This window comes from Netta rufina (assembly GCF_964035555.1).
Source record: "Netta rufina genome assembly, chromosome: W".
NCBI lineage: Eukaryota > Metazoa > Chordata > Aves > Anseriformes > Anatidae > Netta > Netta rufina.
Genome location: NC_140139.1, coordinates 4,453,059 through 4,465,392, shown reverse-complemented (window position 1 = coordinate 4,465,392; position 12,334 = coordinate 4,453,059). Strand labels below are relative to the sequence as shown.

Genomic DNA, 12,334 nt, shown 5'->3' with positions numbered 1-12,334 from the left:
CCGATCACCACCCTCTGAACTCGGCCAGTCAGCCAGTTCTCAACCCACCTTACTGTCTGTGGTGCTTTTACCATGCTGGGTGGCTAAACACCACAACTGCTCTCTCACTCTGCCTCCTTAGATGAGGAGGGGAAGAAGTTATGCAAAGAACAACTCACAGGTTGAGATAAGGATAATTTAATTAAAGGGAAATAATAATAATTAAAGAAAGATTATTATTAACTAAACAATTTAACTAAAGGGGAAAAAAAAAGGGAAAGGGGAAAAGGCAGGGGGAAAGGAAAAAAAAAAAAGGAGGAAAACAAACAAATAAAACAAATGAAGGCTATGTGGAAGTCCAGAGGAAAGAAATTACTCTCTACTTCCCACAAATGAGCGATGATTGACCACGTCCTTGAAGCAGGGCCTCAACGCACGTAGCCGGTGTTCGGGAGGAGGACCAACGTTTTCATGACGAGAGCCCACCCCTCCCCTCTTCTTCCTGTTTCCACCTTTTATTGCTGAGTGTGACATCACATGGTATGGAACATCCCTTTGGTTGGTTTAAGTCAGCTGCCCTGGTGATGTTTCTCTTCTCACTTTTTTTCCCACCCCCTAGGAGGGTTAGAGAGTCTTGATGCTGTGCCAGCACTGCTCAGCAGCAGACACAACACTGGTGTGATACCACTGCTGTTCCAGCTACAAGTGTAGAGCACAGCACTGTATGGGCTGCTGCAGGGAAAGTTAACATTCCAGACAGACCCAGTACACTGTCAACTCCTCTATCCCACAATTTCTCAGCTTTGCTATAAGGATGTCATGCGAGACAGTACCAAAAGCCTTTCGAAAAGTCAAGGTAGATGACATCCACTGCTCTCCCCTCATCTACCCAGCTGGTGATGCCATCATAGAAGGCAACGAGGTTGGTCGAGCATGAATTCCCCTTGGTGAAGCCATGCTGACTACTCCTCATAACCTTCTTCTCTTCCAATTGCTTGGAGATGGCATCCAGAACAAGCTGTTCCAACACCTTTCCAGGGACAGAAGTGAGACTGACTGGCCTGTAGTTTCACGGAAACTCCATCTTGCCCTTCTTGAAGACCGGAGTGACATTGGCTATCCTCCAGTCTTCAGGCACCTCTCCTGTTCTCCAGGACCTTTCAAAGATGATAGAGAGCGATTCGGTGATCACATCTGCCAGCTCCCTTAGCACACGTGGATGCATCCCTTCGGGACCCATGGATTTGTGTGTGTTGACCCCACTCAGATGCTCCCGAACCACTCCCTTGTCAACAAGGGGGGAGCCCTCCATTTCCCAGACTCTTTCTCCTCCCTCCAAAGTCGAGGAGTCCCAGGGGGATTCCTTGAAGCAAAGACTGAAGCAAAGAAAGCATTCAGTATCCCCGCCTTCTCAGCATCTCCCGTTACCAGGACACCCCCCTCATTCAGCAAGGGACCCGCATTATCCCTAGTCTTCCTTTTACTGTTTACATACTTAAAAAAAAAAACTTCTTATTATCTTTTTTTCTCTTTTGCAAGCTTCATCTCTAGGTGGGCTTTAGCCTTCCTTGTCGCGTCCCTGCAGGCCCTGACAACACTTCTGTACTCTAAAATGTATACGAACTCTATGAACTCTATGAACTCTAAAAGCTTTGTGTGGGAGGGAAAAAGTCTGCATTTAAATGCCTGTTGTTCCAAAACCCTTTAAATAAAGCATTTGCCCAGTTTTAATATTTAATCTTAAAGGTGAACGGTGATTTTTAGCACATATTACCTACACTGAATGGCTTACTTCTGATGGGCAGAGTATGACCCTGAAGAGAGGCAAGATATCCTCCCATGGGGTAAGGAGAGCAGCTCCCCAGTGAGCTGGGAGGTCCCATTCAGTTTCTAGCACTAGCACAAAGACAACAACTGTCCCAGGACATCATCTTTGTCATCCAGATGATGTGATGCTTCTGGAGCTGCTGACACTCATTCTCCCTGAGAAAGTGATCAACCCCACCAAGATTTAATCCATTTTAAAAGTCTAAGCCCAGAACTGTGTCCAGGGAAAGATGTTTAATTGTGAGAAAGAATTTATTCTGATCCAAACCAAAATCAGTAAAAGTATCAGATTTCCTAAAGGAAAGGCAAAGCCTGCACTCTCAGGCCTGAGAAGCCAGAGGTAAAATAGCTTATTTGGAGGGTTTTGTCACTGTAGCAGCACCCTGTGGGCAGGATACACTCAGGTATAGCTGGGAGAGTGGGCAGTTTCCATGAATGCCCAACTAAAGCAAGGAAGAAAGAAAAGGACCACAGTTGGATAGGTACAGCTCCATGTATCACCAAAGAGGCAGTCATTGCTAATTGCCAGCATGTCAGAGAAGGAAACAACATGCCCAAGTCCAGCCTCAACTTTAACACTGTCTTTCTGCATGGCCTGCAGATTGAGCAATGTCAGCACAGACACCTTGGAAGAAATTTTCACTAGCCATACTGCTGTAATGCCCCAGGACATCAGCTAAGTGCTCTGCACCAGCCTGCAAGCCCCAGCAGCCCAGTGTGGGGGCTGGTATCTCATCCTATACCATGCCCTCCTGGGAAGCTGATTTTTGGTTTCTGACAGGTGTGACCTTCTGCTCCAGCTAGACTAACCCAGGACAGAGAAAGGAAATGCTGAGTGTATCTCCTGAGCAGCAAAGAGAATTTCTTTTTCTAGCTCAATAAGCAGATGGGTACCACCAAGAAAGGGCAGTTGCCTTTGGGGCAGACACAGTAGATCATCTCCTTTCCTTCAGAGTGCAAGACCATAATTCTCTTATAAAGATTTTCTCCCTCTACCACGTCTCCTCTCTCACCTTGCTCGGGATGTGCCTTCTATTTGACAGAACATGGTCTATTTGGGGAGTCCAAGTTATTAAGATCCTTTCTCCCACGGGAGCGCAGGAACTGGTGTATCACTCAGCCTTTCATAACCATTCAGTTTTCTTCTGGAGCAATATACTCAACGGCCTGTTTTTAGTGGAAAACACGTTTGAACAGAGGTTAAAAAGAAAAGACTTTGGTCACTTCCTTCTTCCAGAAGGGAGGAGTAAGTGGAAAACAGATTTTATGTTTTGCAAGCATTTCCTCCAGTTTCCTGCAGCATCTAAATTTTAAAAATACAGTGTTACATCCCCACTATGCCTTCCACTGATCTCCAGAGGTTTTAAGGAATTCTCCTCATGCCCCTTTTCAAGGGGTGCAAATCCTTACAGTAATGCAGTGCTTTTCCATTCCACATGCATACTGTGGGGCCTGCCAAAGCAATTCAACCAGCCAACTTCCAGCCTAAGACTACAGTCCCACCTGTTTCTTCCTTTGACTACCCCGATGATCTAGTAATACCCATAATCAACAGGAGCCTCCAAGACTTAGCCAGGTAATTGAGTTTCTCCCCTCCAATGTTGGTCTTACCATTCATCTTTGCACTTGGGGAGATAAATGTACTAGGAGACCTTACAAGCTGCTATCAATGGTAATCTTTGCCATTAAGGATCAAATCTGTAATTGCATCTGTAACACAGCACTTTGTCCATGTTCCCTGGGTCCATAGCACTCGTTTGCCACTGCATCACACACTGGCATGTAGCCAGTCTCTCTCCTTGGCTAGGTCAACAGCACCAGCAGATTTCCTTCCAAGAAGCCCCCATCGAGTGCACCCTCCAAGCCCTTTCCTCCAGCTACACCTCTGCTCTTGTAGGAGGGAAGAAGGTGGGAAGGAGGGGGAAAGCAGCAGTTCCCTAAGGGGATCATCCTAAAAGTACAAAGCTGGAGGGACTGAATAAACGTAGAACTGTGCAGCACCAATAAATACAAATTAAACTCATAACAGGAAGTGAAATATTAGGGCCAAGGTAACATTTGGACTGGAGGTTCAGCCAAGCTTTGCTTTAAATATTTTATTGCTGCAGATAAAGAAAAAAACGTGCTTATCCTACACGTTTCAATCTCTCTCTTGCTCTCTCCTTCTCTCCTTATCAACCAAAGGGGAAAGGGAAAAAAAATCTTAACTAGCTTTGGTTGTATTTGAGCTAGACTTCAAAGTTTCACAAAAATAAACAGTTTTAGGGGGAGGAATGCACACTTGTAAAGGGAAAAAATGCACTTTGAAGCCAGCTAGGGACTGCATGCTTTACACAGAGATCCACAGCATCCTCCTGGAGCAGACAAGTGGTGTCCCCCTCCCCTCCAAGCAGCCTCTCCTCCCCATGCAGGGGTCTGCCTGGCAGCAACATGGTCCTTTGAAGGGATGTCAGGGTAGAAAGCCAGTGCTTTGTTCTCTTCCCCTTCCTCCTGCTATGCCCCTGTTTTTTCCTTCTCTGATTGAAAGTTTCATGCACTTGTAGTCATCACTGAGATCTGAGTGTGCACAGCACCTAGTACAGCATCAGTCCTGGCTTAATATAAGGGCTTTTGTGGGGTTGATTGCTGCAATGCCAAAAATCAGTATGAGTAGAGGTGGTCTCTATAATTTAAACTTGGGAAAGGAGAGGATAAATTTGTCTGCCTTCTGCTCTGAAGTCACTCAGGGCAGCTGGGGGACTGTTATCATAGAGGGTCTGCACCACACTGTCTGTAGGGTGATCAAGCTGCTTCTCCTCTGGAACCTTCAGCCTCTGGGTTTGTCTGTCCAACACCACCCATCAATGAGGGAAGAGAAAGAGGGACCATCCGTCATATTTTAATCCCTTAATTCCTTCTTTCTCCTGTCTCCACAGCACAGAGCCCCACTGCAGCAGACCCCTTGCAACAAGCCTACGCTGGAGTGCAGCAGTATGCAGGTCGTTAGTATTAACACTTTCTCCCAATAAACCTTTCTCTTCTCTAAAGCCTTTAATCTCTGAACACACCTAAGGGGGCTGGGGGAAGGGAGGTATTTGCTGAGACAGGGGCACCAGGACCACAGATCCTCAGATTAAATTTGCATTACTCATGAAAACAAAGACCCAGGGTCTTCTTCCCCTAAGGAGGCAATCTTCTACCATAAAACACCAGGGAAAGGCTCCCACTGACCTGTACCTTGGTGCAGCTTCTTTGACATGACCAGGTTGTGTCTCCTTAGCACAATGAACAAGTGGAAAATCAGGACGCTTGGTTTGGGGGCCACTTTCTGTAGCAACAAAATTGGGTGTTTCCTGAGTGCTGTGATGTGTAGGGGAGATGAGCAGTCAGACCCTGCTGTGCCTGGCAGGTTTTGGGATGTCTTCACATCCCCATGTTGTAGGGTAGGTCTACGCTTTGCAGGTTGGCCATGCGTGAGACACCTCAGCACTGGTTAGCACTTGTGTGGCTGGAGGTGCAGCTGCTGAAGCAGGGGCTACCACACCAACCCCAAAAGCTATTGTCTCTGGGGTCAGCCTTAACACACCGCTGACCATATCCCGGCTAGTTAGTCTGAGACCTGCTTAGAAGCTGCAGACGTACTCCTGGTTCCTCAGCAGCTTCTTCACAACTTCCAGTGGATCAGCTTCTGCTGACTCTCACGTTGCCCTGCACGCAGAGCTGCTCCTTTGCGGCTGATGGACTGACACCAGCCAAAGTGACTTGGTGCAGATCATGACCCTGCTGTGTTCAGCCTCCCTTTGCAAGGTGTCCATGGCCAATGTTGCGAGGAAGCTGCCACCCCAAAGTCATTATTTCCTGTGGTAACTGGAGCAATCACGGGCTCCTGCTGAGGAATGGCTATTATCTCATGTCAGCGTTGTATCTGGAAACTTAATTTAATTCTCCATGTAGGGCTTCATTTGCCAGTGTTTTAGTTATTGTCATTTATTTCTTGTGAGGTTTGATAGCTGGGAAGCAGCTCAACCCTTTGAGCTGTTAATTAACCCCTCTGCACACACATGGCTCCTATCTCCCTCTCTCTGGGCTCACATACTCTGTATTTTTAGCAGCACGGCACATCATCTACCATCTGTGGTACTGAATGGCTCCCTTTGTCTGCTTGGTGGGGGAGCTGAGGTGGGGAAAATTGTTTAATTGGCGCACACTGTTTCCACCGTGTCTGTGTGAAAGAGAAAGTGTCTGTAGACATAAAAGGAAATATATATCTGAAAGTGTATGCACAAGTGTGCCCATACAGGGTGTGTGCATATGAAGGTTATAGTAAGAGAGAGGAAATACACGTGTGAACTGTTACTATGAGCATGTGAATTAGTCAGAGTGCAAAAGAGATTATACAGGGAAACGTGAATGGGTGCTGCACGTGACTGCCAGCATGGGCATCAATGTGCTGAGCTTGTCAGTGAGCGTGCTTGTGGTACCATCAGGGATGGTTACACATCTCAGTGGAGACCCCCATTTAGACCACGTGGCTGTCCTCAGTGCTACTGTTAGGATGCTGAAGGGAGGTTGGGTCTTCAGGGCCAAGTGTCATCTGGAGCACCACTGTGATGTTTCTACTGCATCTCAGGCTGTATGAGGTGGTTAAAATACAGGGAGAAAGTCCACCTCCGGCTTGGTGTGATTGTTTAGTGTGAAAGCTCCATGCTTCCCAACACTGAAATCTGTCCTTTCTTCTCTCCCTTTCTCTCCCCTATAGCTGCTTATCCTGCTGCTTATGGCCAGATTAGCCAAGCGTTCCCACAGCCGCCTCCCATGATCCCACAGCAACAGAGAGAAGGTGAGTGAATGGCCTGTTCTTTCTGGACCCAGCATGCCATCCCCACCACATTGGTTCCCCTTCTCACACACCTAGAGAGCATCCAGTAAATGCCCCATTGCTTCAAATCCCTGGTCTACTGAGCCTTTTCTCAATTTCCATATGTAGCATCATTGTCATTAACTATAATATGCAAGAACATCCTTGTGGGGAATAGCTGCTGAGATCTATCTTCTCAGCCCCCAGGGACAGGAGCACACTGATGTGCATGGGCCATGGAAAGGCCTGGTAGCAAAGTAGGCAATAACATAAAGTGGGGTTTTTTAAAGACAGTCAGCAAGAATGTGGATCAAAACCACAATCGCATTGGAATAAAGAATTTAATAGGAAACAAAGCACTGGTGGGCCTTAATTAGAAGCCAGTAATGTTATTTCAGACACCTGCTATTTAGTGGAGCTGATAGAGTCCTTTCAGCCTCCCTCAGTAATCAGGAAACAGAAATCAGCCCTTTTAGAGTGCAATATCTGTATCAGGGTGAGATGAATCATCTAACAAAGGTACCTATTTCTTTACATTGACTGTGAGAGGAGCCAGGGTTAAGTAGTCTATAGGACAGGCAGCACTAGAGACATGAAAAGTAAGGAGAGGTGAATCTCCCCTAAATACATGTAAATGTTTTGGGAGATATCCACGTCAGGTAGTGCTTTGCAACCAAAGGGTTGCCTGAATGAAGAGAGGAGTCCATCATGTTTCCTTTACAGTCAGTGGGTAACAGTGGGATCCTCAGAGGCAACATACTCAGGTAGTCCAAACTGTCCTTCAGGGAGTCCACTGCTCTCACTTGAATAGAAGAGGAGACTGCTTGCCTAAGTGAGGCATTTAAATCAGATGCTTCAGCCTAGTGTAGAGACCCTCATTTTAAAATTTATATTTCAGCTTTTATCCTCTATTAGGTCACTCATTCAGATATATGCTATGTGCTATTATATATATATTATAACATTTAATATTTTAATATAGTGTAACAGAGTGAAATGAATCAAGATTATACTATCAAACTAAAACATTCTGATGGCCTAGAATTACTTTGAAGGAGAAATCTGATTTTGTGAGAAAATTGGAAATGTTGGCATTTCGATCTAATTTGGAATTATTTTTTTTTCCCATGTCAGAATTTCCTGGGGAACATTAATTTTGTTAATAAACCAGCCCTACCACAACAATAACATTGATGATCACATTGTTAATAATGATACTAACTCTCAGCTCCTGGATCCTGGTTGGATAACAAGCCCAGAGCTGCTTGGCTGCTGCATCATTCCAGTAGAGATTAGTCATTGCTTCCACATGAGTGCTGAGGCTGCTGGCAGTGGATGGGGTGCATAGGGTGGAACAGATCCAAAATGATCGAAGGTAGAGATGACAATGATCAAAGGTAGAGGCAAAGTCTTGATTCAGACTATGTCAAAGAAGCAAAACTTGGGGGTAATTTCAAATTTGTACGGTATTACTCATCTTGACATAGTTTCTGAAACTCAGAAATACACATTAAAATAAAGTGATGCAGGCTTGTGACTCCTGCATTCAAACATGCTGAGGACTTGAATACCAAGTAGATGCAGAAAAGGCAATGAAGTTACAGCCTCTGAGTGTCTGCTGTAGAGGTGAGGTGTATATGCCACTTACTGTGCATCCAACCAAAGGGCTGCAAAAATTCATACAACCTTATGGCACAGCTCATTTTTACTTACTGTTGGAAGAGCTCTCTAGTCTCCTTATGACACTGATTCACAGTGCTGGGGATGCGATCACAGATAACTAATCTCAGCTCAGGTATGTGGAGTTTACTCATGTAGACAGTGGACACCCAAGATAAGTTGGGACGGCTGCTGTCCCCAAGCCAAGTAATGATCAGCAATCTGGAGGGTGAGGAGCATGGGCAGAGCAATGACTTAGCAGCTCAGGTCCAACCAACCCAAATAAACAGGGACCCACAGCAGATCTCTTTGCCATGTGTTCCAGTGTTCCCACTGTCCTGGTTTCAGTTAGGACAGAGTTAATTTTCTTCCTAAGTAGCTAGTAGAATGCTGTGTTTTGGCTTAGGATGAGAAGAGTGCTGATAACATACTGATGTTTTAATTGTTGCAGAGCAGTGCTTACACCAAGCCAAGGACTTTTCAGCTTCTTGCTCTGTCCTGCCAACGGGCAGGCTGGGGGTGCAGCAAGAGCTGGGAGGGGACAGACCCAGGACAGCTGACCCAAACTAGCCAAAGGGGTATTCCATACCATCTGATGTCATACTAAACAATATATAGGGGTGGCTAGCCGGGGGGAGGAGGGCTGGACTGCTTGGGGTTAGGCTGGGCATCAGTCAGCAGGTGGTGAGCAATTGCATGGTGCATCACTTGTTTTGTACACATTATTACTAGTAGTACTATTATCATCATTATTGTTATTATTATTGTTATTATTATTTTTCTGTCTTAATAAACTGTCTTTATCTCAACTCACAGGCTTCACTTTCCCATTTCTCTCCCCCATCCCAGAGAGGGAGGGGGGAGGGTGAGCGAACAGCTGTATGGTGTTTAGCTGCTGGCCGGGTTAAACCACAAAAACAAGTACAAGTGTTTCCATTAACTAACATGGTTTGCCTGTAATATAAAAACTATTCATAAACCATGTGTTTCTCTACAACTTTTCTTTCCCTTTGTCTGAACCAAGACTATCCGTGCTTCTAGTGTATTAATGAGCAGAAATATCTATTACATAAAGCAATAAAACCTAAATACATGGAAGGTGTCAGGGTAGAAATGAACCTTGATTCTCTTTTCATAGTGTCACAAAGGTTAGGTTTTGAGCTGACTTACAGCCCTTTCAAAAACCAAAGTGAAGTGCTTAGCAAAGAATTTTAGTACTGTATTCAGCCCTGAACTGCCAAATTTACTGATCTCCAATAATCCGTTAACTCAGTCCAAAACAAGACCTTTCTCTTGACAGTTAGAGTTTTCACTGAGGTTTTGCCATACCAACAGGGATCTTGCTCCAGTGATCCTGATCCCTTCTAAACTCATTGGCTATGTGCACTGAGAACTAACTTAGCTCTTCAGAGCATTCTGAGCTGAACAACTCTTGCATTCAGTTTCTCGAAAATATACATATATGTAAAAAGCAGTGACCATACACATAACTGTGTGGTCTACCATGGACTGCCTAGATTAGCTTGACTAGGAATAAAGAAAAAACAAAATAGAAGGGCTGAGAGAGAGCTTGTTTTGTGAATTCTTTACCAAAGGGTCTAACTGTGATAGGTAACTTACGCACGGATGGAGTTAACAAGAAATTTCTTGTTAAATTCTAATAGCAGAATTTTCATATGTGAGAATGATTAAACATCAAACTATCCCAGGTTGTTTCTCAGTAGCAGGTGGAGTTTTCAGCATCGAAAATTAGCAAAAATCTTCTGTAGTTGGGAATGGAGTGAGTTTGGCCTTAAATATCTGAGTCATAGAATCATAGAATCATAGAATCATAGAATATCCTGAGTTGGAAGGGACCCTTAAGGATCATCAAGTCCAACTCTTGACACCGCACAGGTCTACCCAAAAGTTCAGACCATGTGACTAAGTGCACAGTCCAATCTCTTCTTAAATTCAGCCAGGCTCGGTGCAGTGACCACTTCCCTGGGGAGCCTGTTCCAGTGTGCAACCACCCTCTCTGTGAAGAACCCCCTCCTGACGTCCAGCCTAAATTTCCCCTGCCTCAGCTTAACCCCGTTCCCGCGGGTCCTGTCACTAGTGTTAATGGAGAAAAGGTCTCCTGCCTCTCGACACCCCCTTACGAGGAAGTTGTAGACTGTGATGAGGTCTCCCCTCAGCCTCCTCTTCTCCAGGCTGAACAGGCCCAGTGACCTCAGCCGTTCCTCGTACGTCTTCCCCTCCAGGCCTTTCACCATCTTCATAGCCCTCCTCTGGACACTTTCCAACAGTTTCATGTCCTTTTTATACTGTGGTGCCCAGAACTGCACACAGTACTCGAGGTGAGGCCGCACCAGCGCAGAGTAGAGCGGGACAATCACCTCCCTTGACCTACTAGCGATGCCGTGCTTGATGCACCCCAGGACACGGTTGGCCCTCCTGGCTGCCAGGGCACACTGCTGGCTCATATTCAACTTGCTGTCTACCACGACCCCCAGATCCCTCTCTTCCAGGCTGCTCTCCAGCGTCTCATCGCCCAGTCTGTACATGCAGCCAGGGTTTCCCCGTCCCAGGTGCAGGACCCGGCACTTGCTCTTATTGAACTTCATGCGGTTGGTGATCGCCCAGCTCTCCAACCTGTCCAGATCCCTCTGTAAGGCCTTTACGCCCTCATTTGAGTCCACAACTCCTCCAAGTTTGGTGTCATCAGCAAACTTGCTCAAAATACCCTCTATTCCTACATCCAGATCGTTTATAAAAATATTGAAAAGTACCGGCCCTAAAATGGAGCCTTGAGGGACCCCACTGGTGACCGCCCGCCAGCCTGACGCAGCCCCATTTACCATAACCCTTTGGGCCCTGCCCGTTAGCCAATTGCTCACCCATCGTATGATGTTTTTATTTAGCTGTATGGTGGACATTTTGTCCAGTAGGATCCTATGGGAAGCCGTGTCAAAAGTTGCTTAGTTGGGAGACTGAGGAAGAGGCAGACAGGAGGTGAGGGGAAGAATGAAAAGCTTGGCATGAAATAGGGGAACCTGACTGTGGGCCACTGAGGTTCAAAAGTAATTTAGTTAAGCAGATGACCGGGTGCCTAATTAGTTAATTATCCCACCATCCCACTATCCCCTCCATTTGGAAGAAACCCTGTCACCATCCTCATGACCTTCAGGAAATGCACAAGATGCAAAGGATCAGCTGTTCCTTTGTGACAGTCCTTTTAACAAATTAGTGGGGAAAATTGTGCTTAGCAAATATTCATTAGGACTTCATTTTCCATTAATCCAAAAGGAAATGTGGAGAGCTTGTGACTTCAATAATGCTGAGGCCCAGGAATTTTAATGAGCTTTAAATGGGCAGCTGTCAGAATCCTGACTTTGCTGTACTTCTCCTGCCAGCCAGGGGGGTAATTGTTAATAAAAGGTGGGAGCATCTAGGCAAACTCCTCTCCCTAACAGGAAAGGCAAAGTTGTAATTTGCTGTGTTATGACACCGTAATTATGCCCTGATGAAGAAAAGGAGCGTATTAAGAAACCCTTTACTTCCCCACACTGTGCCCCAGCCATAAATGGGGGAAAGCTGGCTCAGTCAGGTCACAGGGTTGTAGGCACAGGGACTGGGTGGGAGGAGTATTACCTGGTATTCCTTCCACACTTCCTATTTCTCTCTGTCCTCTTACCATCACAACAAGGAACATGCACTAATTCCCCTTCATCTTGACCCCCCTGAGCAAACCAGAGTTGGAGTTACCTTTGGAGGTCAGTGCAAAGCTGGGCAGCAGCTGGAAGTACCCTTGGAAATAATCCCAAGAAAAAAAACAATCCCAGCCTTCTGAAATTATACAGGTTTCTGCTAGTGGACACTGCAAGTGGTTTAAATGCTTTTTTTATTATTAATATTATTATTATTTTTCCAACAAAACCACTTCGAAACAAATGTTCCCTCTGGATTTTTACTCAATGTATTTATACACTATACTTAAAAATAAAAGTCACATTGATAAGCTTCGTTCTAAGCCAGAGGCAGATTCTCCCT

The 12,334-nt window shown here is 45.6% G+C and overlaps 1 protein-coding gene across 1 annotated transcript in view; it reads left to right on the top strand.

Annotated features, from left to right (window-relative positions):
• The window catches only part of LOC311220843 (CUGBP Elav-like family member 4), a gene marked incomplete at both ends in the record, with an annotated part of 114,429 nt that overhangs the window by 67,536 nt on the left and 34,559 nt on the right, over positions 1–12,334 (top strand). Inside the window, 2 exons of the mRNA XM_084304487.1 lie at positions 4,722–4,784; positions 6,545–6,625. Of these exons, the coding sequence (XP_084160613.1) occupies positions 4,722–4,784; positions 6,545–6,625 (144 nt within the window). The remainder of the gene's footprint in view (positions 1–4,721; positions 4,785–6,544; positions 6,626–12,334) is intronic.